The 13,246-nt window shown below is 36.5% G+C and overlaps 1 protein-coding gene across 17 annotated transcripts in view; it reads left to right on the top strand.

The window, feature by feature from the left end:
• RGS22 (regulator of G protein signaling 22) overlaps positions 1-13,246 on the top strand; it is a 132,125-nt gene that overhangs the window by 28,629 nt on the left and 90,250 nt on the right. For all 17 annotated transcript variants that reach the window (XM_038555190.1, XM_038555192.1, XM_038555188.1 and 14 more), the window contains 3 exons: positions 3,211-3,432; positions 9,969-10,054; positions 10,898-11,066. In XM_038555190.1, the coding sequence (XP_038411118.1) occupies positions 3,211-3,432; positions 9,969-10,054; positions 10,898-11,066 (477 nt within the window). The remainder of the gene's footprint in view (positions 1-3,210; positions 3,433-9,968; positions 10,055-10,897; positions 11,067-13,246) is intronic.

Raw genomic sequence — 13,246 nt, 5'->3', positions numbered from 1 at the left:
TGTTGTCTTTGTTTTGTTTTGTTAAAATACTTCTGTGCAATGTGGAAAGATCTTCACTTTCATCTGCTTATGCCCTGACTTTTCCTTCCTCAGGATGGACAGATCCTGCCTCTTTCCTCACTTGACTTGCTTCAGAATTCAAGTATTTCGTGCATAAGAGTAGCAGGATCTAAATCACATATGAAACCAGAACTGTAAAGGATCTGGGTGATATAGTTTTTAGTCGTCCAGATTCTGCATTTCAGGAAGTTGGAACAGATCCCAAGTGAGCTAATCCACAGCGTCTGCTGACACCTACTGAAATTCTGCATCAGCCCTGGGTTTAAAGCAGTTTGTAGTCATGAACCCAGAATTCTACAGTGAGCTCACTAGAGGACTTGCTGTAAATCCATGAAGAGATCCCCTAACCTTTTTCACCTTCAGTTTTGCTTTGTTAGTTGAAAATGAAAGTAATTGCTAACTACCTGTCTTAAAACCTGCCCCTAGCCCCTGTGAATGCTGGGGACAGTAACCCACCCAAGAGAGTTAATAATTACCACACCAAACCTGGCTATGATGGCAGTAGCACTGAGGTAATGGCCAGCCTCCCCCGAGCATGGTGATGGCTCTGCTTATGGATGTAAGCATACTACCTCACCAACCCAAGAGCCAGCAAAACTCCAGACTGCTACAGGGAGATTCTTCCTAAAGCCCAAATAAGATTATATTACTAATTTAGGATTTTCCTACTCCACCCTATTTCCCAAAGGATCAAGATAAGCCTATGCTTCTTAAAATGGCATGCAAAGCCTTCCATGATCTGGTCTTATCCACCTCGTCTACCTCAAGTCTTTCCTCTGTTCCTTTAACTATTTCAACTATGACTATTCTAGTTATATTCTAACTGCATGGAACTGCTTAAAATTACCCACATGCACCATGCCGCTTCATGCCTCTGTGTCTTTACTGGTAAAACACCTTCGTTTGAATCCCAGTTCCACTAACTTTTGTGGGCTTATTGCTTAGCACAGTGCCTGACTTAGAGAAGGTGGTTAGTACATGCTAGTTTTATCATATGTGAGGCAAGATGATAGTAAAGAAGGGGAAATATGTTGTCTTTGGGACCAGATAGACTTGTTTCGATGGCCCTGATGCAGCACTTTACAGTTCTGAATCCATGGCCCATCATATAACCATCCTAAGTGTCCACTTACTATAAAAAGTGATCACAGGAATGTGGAAGGATTCAGATAGTGCATTTAAAGTGTCTGTCACACTCCTGGCACATGGTAGATGTCCAGTAAACAGTGGTTCTTGTTACTGTTATTATTTATACCAACTGTACAGTAACCATTTCCTACTGAGTAGGTAACATTGGCTACTGAGGGGCTCAGTGTCACATGTCCTATTTATTTATTTATTTACTTATTTTATTGGAGCCTTTTTTTTAAACTTGTGTAGCAGGAGCTATTTTATTTCTTCATAGAACTAACTAATTGGCATCCTTTGCTTTGGATTATCACAGTTTTGTGTTCCTCTGTCTACCAGGTGTGAGGGTAGGAGACAGAAAAAAGGAAAACAAATAAAGGCCAAACCTGCTCTATTTTTCCTTGGATCCTCAGTACTAGAAGAAATCTTTTCCAGATGGTCTTCTGCAATCTACGGCACCACTTCCCCCTCCCCATAAATACATAATAACATAAATTAATGTTTTATGTCTGTTCTCTCCCAAGTTTAATTCAGTTCCTTTCTCCTACCAGTTGAATCTTGTCTCTGATATCAGCAGACTCATTTATCTGTTTAATCTAGTGATAGTGTAATTCAGAGATAGTATTTGACATTCAGGTAAGTGATGCCTGTTTGAATCTCATGTTTGAAAGACAGATGCAATTAAGTGTATTTATTGAAGAAACCTTATACACAATTTATTGGTAATTGTTGGTATTTGTCCATTGAGCTATATTTGTCATTTTTGAAGGGAAATCTTAGTCCTGAGGCCTGCAGGCCTGTAGACTGACATTCATATTGAACTCTATTGTTCGTGCACTTTAATTTTTTTTTTTTTTTTTTTTTTTGTTCGTGCACTTTAAATTCCTTAGGAGGGGAGACCATCAGACTTTAGAGATGTGATGTTATCTGACATTAGAAGAATATATATATATATACATATATATATATATACACAGATATGAATATTTATACATATGCACATATATATTTCTAACTCCAATTTTATGACATCCTGCCATTATTAAATTTTAATTATAGTATGTCTAGTTATCTCTTAGTAAAATTTGAAAGAATTGATGCTCTCCCTAGGATGGTTATTGATCCAAGGGGAAGGGCTGGATATCTTCTACTACCTGGCTAAAAATATATAAACTAATCTACATGAATACATGGTTCACTAAAGGTATTCTAAAATAAGTTCATATTCTGAAAAAAGAAACCTGATTCTAGATTTGGAGGACAAAATGGGAAAAGACAGACAGCCAATCCATTATTTATATGTTATGGAGATGGAGGCCCCAAACATGTTTAATGATTTACTCAGAGTCGCAGAGCTACTTAATGGCAAGCTGTCATTCAAGCTCAAGACTCCTGACTATTGTATATTAACTGACTGACTTTAAATAAAAGTTGGCAGCATTTAGTAATTACTGAGAAAAGCTCAGAAATGTTATTGCCTTCAACTCTCTCTCTCTCTCTCTCTCTCTCTCTTTTTTTTTTTTTTTCCACAGTGAAAGGAATGGTGTTGAAATGGTCTTAAATGAAGAACACATTGTATTTAATTTTATCCTTTTGAGCAGGGGAGACTTTAGCTTTCATGGCTCCTGGGGATGAAAGAGATAACGGGAGTGTTATTTCTTCTTCCTTTACTCTTTCTTCCCTAGTAATCCACCCCCTCCTAAGAGTAACATTGCTTCATAGAGACCAGGTGTGTATTTCTTTCCAGTTCCAAAGAAACACAAGGGTAAGATGTTTATGCAAAGGGACTTTCTGCCATAATACATCCTTAGTTCTTGCCATAAGTACATTGGAAAGGAAGGATAAAATGGGTTCCCTTATCTGTAGTCAAGAGATTTCCAAGCTCCTAGAAGAGAAGAGCTAATGATTAAGTACACAAAAGTTTGTGTATGTATATATGCTTATATTAACTGTCAAGTTGTCTTGGAGACAGTGAGTTTCTGCTTTATAAAAATTTAAGATTTCCACAAATTTGTTTTGCAGACCTTTTCAGAGGCAGTTAGATTTAATGTGGATTATGGAGTTTTTGAAATAGTTAACAATGCTCCACAACTTCTAGAAAAGCAACTGAAAAAAATTCTTCGAAACCAGCAACCTCGAAATCCCATCTATGATGTTGTAAGGAAAGGAAAGAATGATATTAAACCTGTTCAGATGAATGCCCCCTATGAAGATGAGGCCATTAACGTCAACTACAATATTATGGTAAGAAAGTATATTTGAGTTTGTATCTTCCTAGGTAGATAAAGCATTAAATAAGACTAACATGAAGTCTCTTGGGCTTGGCCTTCTGAAATGTAACTATATTTATTAAGTTTTATTGTACTTTTACATCATCATATTTGTTAGTTACTGTATCATTCATGTCAAATGGCCAATTTAATCTAGCAGTTTGATTTTCAGTATGAGAAGATTCATATAATTTCCTTTGAATATTTAGGATATCAGGTTCATTTGGAGCAGTAGAAATTTGAGTATCCTTTATAGTTTGTATGCATTCTAGAAAATGTGGGTATACAGTGAATTTATCTGATTTGGATTCTATCCTGACAAAGCAGCTGGGAATTATGACTTCTGACCCTCAAGTTACACTATGTAACTCTGACCTCCCTGGCCTTATTTCTGCTCTCAGATTTTGGATTTTGTCTCCTTAGCATGAGATTAACAACAACAACCCTTGGTTCTAACCTTGGCACTTTAACTTATTAGCTGTGTTCTTGAACAAGTCATTTTGATGAACCTTATTTTCATCACCTGTCAAATGATGCCTTTGCTACCTACTACTTAGGTTTGTTATGTGGCTCAATTGAAAATAAAATGAATGTTTAATATTTTCCATGATTTGAAGTGTCTGATGGAACTAGGCTAAAATATATTCAAAAATTACAACATAGCTCTTTTCCAGCCTGAAAGTTCTTCAATGTGTCTTTTACTGAATTCCAGTTTATTTGTTTTTCTTGTTTACTTTCATCAAATTAAGTACATTAATGATAATAGTATTTAAGATACTTTTATAAATACTAAAAATAAAAAACTATGTTATAGCCTTGTTTTGAAGTTTAAACAAGAAAATATATTCTGGGGGCAGCCCCGGTGGCGCAGTGGTTTAGCGCCACCTGCAGATCCGGGATCGAGTCCCACATTGGGCTCCCTGCATGGAGCCTGCTTCTCCCTCTGCCTTTGTCTCTGCTTTTCTCTCTCTCTCTGAATAAATAAATAAATAAATAAATAAATAAATAAATAAATAAATAAATAAATAATATTTTTTAAAAAAGAAAATATTCTGAACTATAAAGCACCATATAAATTGTTAACATTCATTCATGATAAAAACTTAACAAAGTAGTTTTAGAGGGAACATACCTCAACATAATAAAAACCATATGTGAAAAACCAACAGCTAACATCATCCCCAATGGGGAAAAATTGAGAGCTTTACCTCTAGGATTAGGAATAAGACAAGGATATCCCCTCTCACCACTTTTATTCAACATGGTACTGGAAGTCCTAGCCACAGTAATCAGGCAAGACAAAGAAATAAAAGGCATCTAGATTGGTAAGGAAGAAGTATAACTTTGAATATCTGCAGATGACCCCACCAAAAGACTACTAGAACTGATGAATAAATTCAGTAAAGTTGTAGGATACAAAATTAGTAAACAAATCTGTTGCATTTCACACAACTCACACCTAATAAAAACTCATTAAAAAATAAATTGCTTAAACTTGTTAAAGGCTATCCAAAACCAATAATAAACACTGTACATGGAAATACTGTAACCATTTCCATTAGATCATAAGAAAAGAAAGAGTATATCTTTAAGCTAATTCAAAATTATTTTAGATTTCCTCGACAGAGTTTAAACACAATGAATGTAATTACTATCAATTTGCAAGAGTAAACTAAATTGTCTTTATTTGCGAATTAATAAATAACTTAAATGGTTTTTTAAACTGGAGTATTACAACAAAATCCAGGAAAATTTTAATGTAAACTTAGCATGTGAGTCACCCCCCCACCCCCATGAAGTTAAAGGACTCCAGAGTCCTCAAAATAATCAAAAAACAAACCTGGACACCAAAATTATTTCACATGTTAGAAAATGATACTAAGTTAAAAACCAATGATTTAGAAAAAAAGTTTTGCAAGTATGAGGAAAAGTATTTTACTTAATTTCTTACCAATCTTATCCAAGAAAAAGACAAGTAGTCCAATAAAATAATTGAAGTAATTCAACAAACTATTTATAAGAGTGGAATTAAAATAGAAAATGAGCAGATAAAAATATATTTAATCACACAAATTATCATAAATTGTAAATTTAACAAATTGCAAATTGTAAGTACAGCCAGATACCATTTTTTAAGATGTTAAACTGGCATATAATTTTTTAAAATTCAATTAGCCAACATATAACATCATTAGTTTCAGATGTAGAATTCAATAATTCATCAGTTGCATTTAACACGCAGTGCTCATCATATGTGAAATTGGCCTACAACTTTAAAAAATAATAACATCTAGTGTTGGTAGAATATTAATTGCTACAATCTTTGGGGATTAATCTGACAAAATTGATAAAACTTAAAAATACTGTGACTTATGCCTGGAAAGCCACTTTGGGATTTTTATTCCATACAAATAAATGTGTATATATAGGAGCTGATTGCAGCATTGACCAGTAGTATAAATATATTATATGTTTATCAATAGAAGAACTATGGAATATTATATGACTATTAGAAAGAATGTGTTTGAACTGTGTCTATTGTCCTGATGAGATAGATGCACATGTTGTATTGTTCAAAGGAAAAATCAAGTTGTAAATTAAAGTATATAATATGGTTCAGTTTTTATATAAAATAAATTCTACACAAGAGTTCCAAAAAATCTGTTGCATTTCTATACACTAAAAATGAAGTAGCAGAAGAAAACAATACCATTTACAATTGCACCAAAATAATAAAATACCTAGGAATAAACCTAAGCAAGGAGGTGAAAGACCTATACTCTGAAAACTATAAAACACTGATGAAAGAAATTGAAGAAGATACAAATGGCAAGATATTTTATGCTCATGAATTGGAAGAACCAATATTGTTAAAATGCCCGTATTATCCAAAGCAGGCTACAGATTTAATGCAGTCCCTCTCAGAATACCAACTATGTTTTTCACAGAACTAGAACAAATAATACAAAAATTTGTATGGAGCCACCAGAGACCCTGCATAGCCAAAGCAATCTCAAGAAAGAACAAACCTGGGCAGCCCCGGTGGCGCAGCGGTTTAGCGCCGCCTGCAGCCCAGGGCGTGTTCCTGGAGACCCTGGATCGAGTCCCACATCGGGCTCCCTGCATGGAGCCTGCTTCTCCCTCTGCCTGTATCTCTGCCTCTCTCTGTGTGTGTGTGTGTGTCTCTATGAATAAAAAAAAAAAAAAAAAAAAATATATATATATATATATATATATATATATAAAAGAACAAACCTGGAGGTATCAAAATCCCATATTTCAAGATATATTACAAAGCTGTAGTAATCAAAACACTATTGGTAGTGTGTGGAGGCGAGGAAAAATTAAGGCCATCCCACCTAAAGTTTAGCATTAGCACAAGTACAGCCATCTTAGGCCCCTGTGAATGAAAAAAAAACTGCAGAATGTCCTCAATGTCCTCGGCAGAGAATCCCATATCAGAAAGACAACAGAGCCTATGCCCGTGGTAGAAAATCCCATATTAGAGTGAGAACAGAGCTCAATGCCCTTGAAAGCCCCATATCAGAATGTAAACAGAACTTGAGAAATTCCTCCACCCCTTCTGAAAAATCCCCTAGACCAGCCTATAAAAAACCCAGCTGTAACCCACTTCGGGGTCCAAGTCCCTGCTCCGCTGTGTCGGGTGTACTTGGACCCAAGCTCGAGCTTGCTAATAAACCCTCGTGCGCTTGCATCGGTGTCAGCTCCTTGGTGGTTTCTCGCATTCGCAATCTTGGGCACAACATGGGAAGAATGTATCCCTTAAAATTATTATTTTTGTATCCTTTGGATAAATACCTAGTAGTACAATTGCTAGATCATAGGGTAGTTCTATTTCTTTCTTTCTTTCTTTTTTTTTTTTGGTAGTTCTATTTCTAAGTCTTTGAAGAACTTCCATACTATTTTCCAGAGTCCTCTGCCTATTTTTTTTAAGAATTTTTTTTTTTTTTTTAAATTCATGAAAGACACACGCAGAGAGGCAGAGACACAGGCAGAGGGAGAAGCAGGCTCCATGCAGGGAGCCTGAGGTGGGACTCAATCCCGGGACTCCAGGATCACACCCTGGCCCGAAGGCAGGCGCTAAACCGCTGAGCCACCCAGGGATTCCCTTTCTATTTTTTAATTGGATTGTTTATTCGATGTTGTTGTATAAATTCTTTATATATTCTGGATATTAAGCCCTCACTGGATATACTATTTGCAAGTATCTCCTCCCATTCAGTAGGTGCCTTTTTGTTTTATTGATGGTTTTCTTTGCTGTGCAAAAGCTTTTTATTTTGGTGTAATCTTAGTATTTTAATTTGCTTTTGTTTCCCTTGCCTGAGGCGGTATCCCTAGAAAAAAGTTTCCATGGCCAATGTCAAAGAAATTACTACCTATGTTTTTCTTCTAGGAGTTTTATGGTTTCAGTTTTCACATTTAAATCCATTTTGAGTTTATTTTTGTGTCTGGTGTAAGAAAGTAGTCCAGTTTCATGCTTTTGCATGCTGCTGTCCAGCTTTCACAGCACCATTTATTGAAGAGACTGTCTTTTCTCCATTGTATATTCTTGCCTCATTTATCAAAGATTACCTGACCATACAAAGGAGAGTTTCTGAGCTATTATATAGTCCACTGATCTATGTGTCTATTTCTGTGCCACTTGTGCCCAAGATTACGAATGCGAGAAACCACCAAGGAGCTGACACCGATGCAAGCGCACGAGGGTTTATTAGCAAGCTCGAGCTTGGGTCCAAGTACACCCGACACAGCGGAGCAGGGACTTGGACCCCGAAGTGGGTTACAGCTGGGTTTTTTATAGGCTGGTCTAGGGGATTTTCAGAAGGGGTGGAGGAATTTCTCAAGTTCTGTTTACATTCTGATATGGGGCTTTCAAGGGCATTGAGCTCTGTTCTCACTCTAATATGGGATTTTCTACCACAGGCGTGGGCTGTTGTCTTTCTGATATGGGATTCTCTGCCGAGGACATTGAGGACATTCTGCAGTTTTTCCCATAAAGTTCAGCTCTTATTCACAGGGGCCTAAGATGGCTGTACTTGTGCTAATGCTAAACTTTAGGTGGGATGGCCTTAATTTTTCTCGTTTTCTGACTACGGGATCCAAGTGTCCTTCACATCTCACTCATAAGTAATAAGACCATCAACAAGATGCTACTGTTCAGGTGCTGCCTGCTTCCAAAGTTTCTTCTGTTTTTTGTTTGTTTTTCTCATTACCCGGAAGATAATCTTTGGGGAGGGCAAATAGGTATTTTGGGCTGAACAGAAGGAAACCATTGTTCCCTCAGTTTTCCATCCTTGGGGAGCCTAATGACTTCATGCCATCTGCAAGCAGTGTTGAGCACAGGTGCATGCTCAAGAACATCAGCTTGTCAGATGTTGGCAGCACTACTCTGTGGGCCTTTAATTTCCTCTCTGGAGTTCACAGTGGTCTGTGTTGACTGATGTTAATATCACAGCCCAACTGTTGCTTGAACAGATAATCAATGGAAGTCACATAAATGCAGACACACTTGCCTCAGACTTGCGCTTCACTGGTTGTTTCACTTATCCAGTAGCATTTGTGGAGTGGGCAAAGTATGGACGTTCTTTAGAATTCTGGGGAAAAAGTGAATATAAGACAAAAGAGAATTGATAGTGAGGAAATATAGAATGAACAGCAGCTCAGGAACTCTTAAGCTGGCTCTCACAACCTCCACACAAAATCTAAACTCCTTAATGTCATCTAAAGGATAATTCATAATTAGGCCTGCCAGCTTCTCCAGCTTGCTTCCCTCCTTTCCTGAGATCTCACCCTGCGATCTAGTCATACTAAAATTATCTTTGCTTCCTCTCCTGATCTCCTCTTTACCAAGCTAATCATGTGTCAGGTCAAAGATTGAGTGGCATGTTCTTTGAGAAACCTTTGCTAGGTTTAGTGCCTGAGGGCCCTTCCATAGAAGCCCAAACTTGCTGCACTCACTGCTCTCTACTACTATTGCTTATTGAATTACCTGTAAACTCATTAAAGGTGGGACCTTATCTTTCTTATTAACCTTAGTGTCCCCAGGAGAGTGACCCGGGATGTTAAACATTTAACAATTTTCTAAAATTGGAAGGGCAGGGGCCTGTAGAGAGTGACCATAGTGGCCTTACCAAGTGTCTTTTTTTGGTTTGTGATTACTTTTAACCCATTTTGTGACTGTGAAAAAACCGAGCATGACTTTTTTCCTCATACGTCTCCCTCAATAAGTTACTTGACTCCTCTGGATTCAGTTTGTTAATCTGTAAAATGGGGTTAATCATTGACGCAGGGCTGTTGAGAGAATAATGCCAGAAGGTAAGCAGTGGCTTCAAATGTGTGACTCAGAGGTTCTGCTTTCTCTCGTGCACACAGAAGATAGAGGCAGGGGCTCCTGGTAATAGCTAGAGGTCATTATTGCTCTAGTGCTCTTAATTGTTTGGAAAGGTGATTTTCTTTGACTCGTTTCCTTTTTCACCTGCTCTCTAATAGTGTCTCAGTCGTGAAGAAGGTATTGAGTGGATCAAAAAAGAAAGACTTCCAGCATTTCTGGAAAGTGATTGTTACTTTGAATACAGGTACTGTAGCCCCATCAGCAAGCCTATTTTTTAATTGCCTGGGTTTTTTTTTTTTCACCAATAATCATTTTTCTGTACGTTCTTAATAAAACTGTATACTTTAAAACCCACTAGCATTGGGCAGCCCGGGTGGCTCAGCGGTTTAAGCGCCGCCTTCAGCCCAGGGTGTGATCCTGGAGACCCGGGATCGAGTCCCACGTCAGGCTCCCTACATGGAGCCTGCTTCTCCCTCTACCTGTGTTTCTGCCTCTCTCTCTCTCTCTCTCTCTCTCTGTGTCTCTCATGAATAAATAAATAAAATCTTTAAAAAAAAAAAAAACCCACTAGCGTTTGTATCTCACCTGCTATGGTTTCTGAATGACAGAGCATTTGTAAAAATCACTTCACTTTTCCAAAGAGTTCTCACAGAAATAGTACCTAATAAATGTACCTCAGTTGTGCTTCTTGATCATTATGGTTTTAAAATTATCTACTTGTGATAATGGTATTTATGTGCAGGCTGTTAAAAAAACAAATATAAGTATGTCATGAAAAAATATTGTAAGTGGGCCAAGTTTTTCTTTTATGTTCTCTGACTTTTAATGTGTAAGTACCTAAATATTCTGAAATTTTACTAAAATTTGACATATACTTAGAACCACCATTTAAAAAAAACAGTAAAATAAATTAGAACAGAATAGTTATTAATTAATAGTTCTGTGAATAAGCCATTAATTTTAGCAGATCCTAAGAGAATCGTGCAGAGGGAGGAGATTGACTTGAAAAAAGAAAATTTTAGGTTTTCTTTTCTGAATTCTCTATATTTGAAACTTACTTCAAATTTGTATGATTTCTAAAATGCAGATTAGCCAAATTGGTCTCACAAGTAAGATGGAGTGGATCCGGCATGAACATCACAGTCAATACAGAATTTTCTCCCTGGGTCCTGAGAAAACCACCCAGTCCACCACCACCTGTTGTTGAAGAAGACAATGTTATAATTATGAAAAAGTTCTACATTTCTCTTGGCGAGGTAAAAGTATGAGTATATCTTCATGACTTGGCACTTCAAAAGACTTCTCATTTTAGGGGGAGGAATTTCATTTGTACCACTTGAACAGGGGAAATGACTTCAAGTACTTTTAAGGCAGATTTAGCAAAACTTTTTGTGGGTTTATGCTGACTCCTTTGCTCTGTACTCTTTCACCTGAAATGTAATTGGTATTATTTTCCTCGTGTGTACAGAGGAACAAATGCAAGACTGAAGAACATGCTCGGTGTCACCTGGAAAGCAAGAAAGGATACCTTGAATTATATCCATGGTTTCATTGTTCACTTTTAAAATTTTCACTATTTGGAGTCTACAATTTTTTGTACCAAATGATGGCAAATTGGGTCTTCTCCTCCCTGTTGTCAAGATTATTCCTCAGTAGTAAAAATGCATTACTGTTTAACCATTATCAGATAAATTCTGATAATGGTTATCAGATAATCATTTCTGATAATGGTTATCTGATAATCATTTCTCCTCCATGGAGAAATGTTGGGTTGTCAGTGTGCATTTAAAGAGATCTAACCTAGAATCAAATGTCCTTTTGGATAGTCATGGTGTAATAAAAAACATTGTTTGATCTCTGAATTCTAATTGTCAGGTCTTCTTTCTGGGAACACATTTCCTATATACAATCTGTACAAAACCAGGAATTGCAAATATGTGGCCCATGTGTTGCTCTTCTCTTAGTTTCCATTCATGACAGACATTGCTAATCAATCATGGCAATTTTCCTGCTGAGCTAGGACTTGGTTCCAAATTCTTTTCAACACAGCCCTCTAGGCAAGCACTTCCAATTGATCAAAGATGTCGTACAAAAGGAAAACTATTTGCCATCTCTGTTGGAATAGATAGACTTAATCTATCTTACCTGAGCACTTTTTTTTCATGTATAGTTTCTGTTTAATTTTGTAGTTTGGCATTTCTATCTGTAATATTTGGGAAAAATGTTTGAAATTTTGCCACTTGCATTATTTCCAATGAGCTAATGCTAGGGATGTACTAAAAGCATGTTTTACTTCTCTCTTATACTTATTTTTAAGTATTTTTTTTCTGTTAACCTATGTATTATAGAAATATCAAGAATGTCATAAAAATATGTACTGGTAGTACAGGTCAGTAAACATACAATGGGAAGAATCAATTTAGGGAAACAAGATCTGATTCCTTACATGTAAATTAAGTTGAATATAAGAGAGTAAAACTTAAACTAGTTTACTTTTGCTATTTTCTATGATGAAAAAACTCATTTCTGTCCACTTGAGTAATACGTTAACTATTTAATATCTTTTTTAAAAAGATTTATTTATTTGTTTGTTTATTTATTTATTTATTTTAAAGAGAGACAGTGAGTGAGGGGAAGGGGAGAGGAGGAGGGAGAGGAACAAGCATACTCCTAGCTGAGCATGGAACCTGACATGAGGCTTGATCTCACCACCCTGAGCCAAAATCAAGTGGTGGATGTTCAACCCACTGAGCCACCCAGTTGCCCCACTAATGTCTTCTTAATAGCTTTTGAATTTTGAGGATTCAAAATTCTTTGAGCCTTTCAATCATTTAAATCATGACTGTAGACAAAGATTAATTTTTGTGATGACAGTTGGTAATATTTCTGTGAGTCTTCATTATACCATCTAAACACAAGCAATTGATTCATCTCTTAAGCACATTAGGTGGACTAGTTACCTATGTTTATGTCTGATTACTTGCTACTTCTAATTTTTAATCTGCAATCTTTTTCGTGCACTTGAAATAGCAAGGACTTTTGTTTATTGGCCTCTCTCAGTTCCCTGATAGTTCTTCATTATTTGGGTCTTCTCTCAGTGCTTAGGATACTGCTTGGAATAGAGTAGTCACTCAATAAATACATGTTGAATGAATCTGTAATTAATAATAAATGGCTTGGAAAAAATAAATAATAAATGACTTGGTTTTAAAGGAGGAAAAAAGGGACCAAAAGGAAATTAGAGTCTTTAAAAGTTTTTATCCACACAGGAAACCTTTCTTCTAAGAGGGGCAGTAACAATCTATATGTGACACTTTTCATTTCTCTCTCTTGCTTTTTGGTCTCATTGTGTGGCCTGACCTGCCCTGCTTAATTCTGTATCATAGTCAGAGAACAACATCTATTCCATTTGAGCCCTGCCTCTTTTGTGAGTCTT

This window comes from Canis lupus, chromosome 13, assembly GCF_011100685.1.
Source record: "Canis lupus familiaris isolate Mischka breed German Shepherd chromosome 13, alternate assembly UU_Cfam_GSD_1.0, whole genome shotgun sequence".
In the NCBI taxonomy this organism is placed as follows: domain Eukaryota; kingdom Metazoa; phylum Chordata; class Mammalia; order Carnivora; family Canidae; genus Canis; species Canis lupus.
The sequence above is the reverse complement of the archived record's forward strand: the minus strand, read 5'-3'. Positions and strand labels throughout refer to the sequence as shown.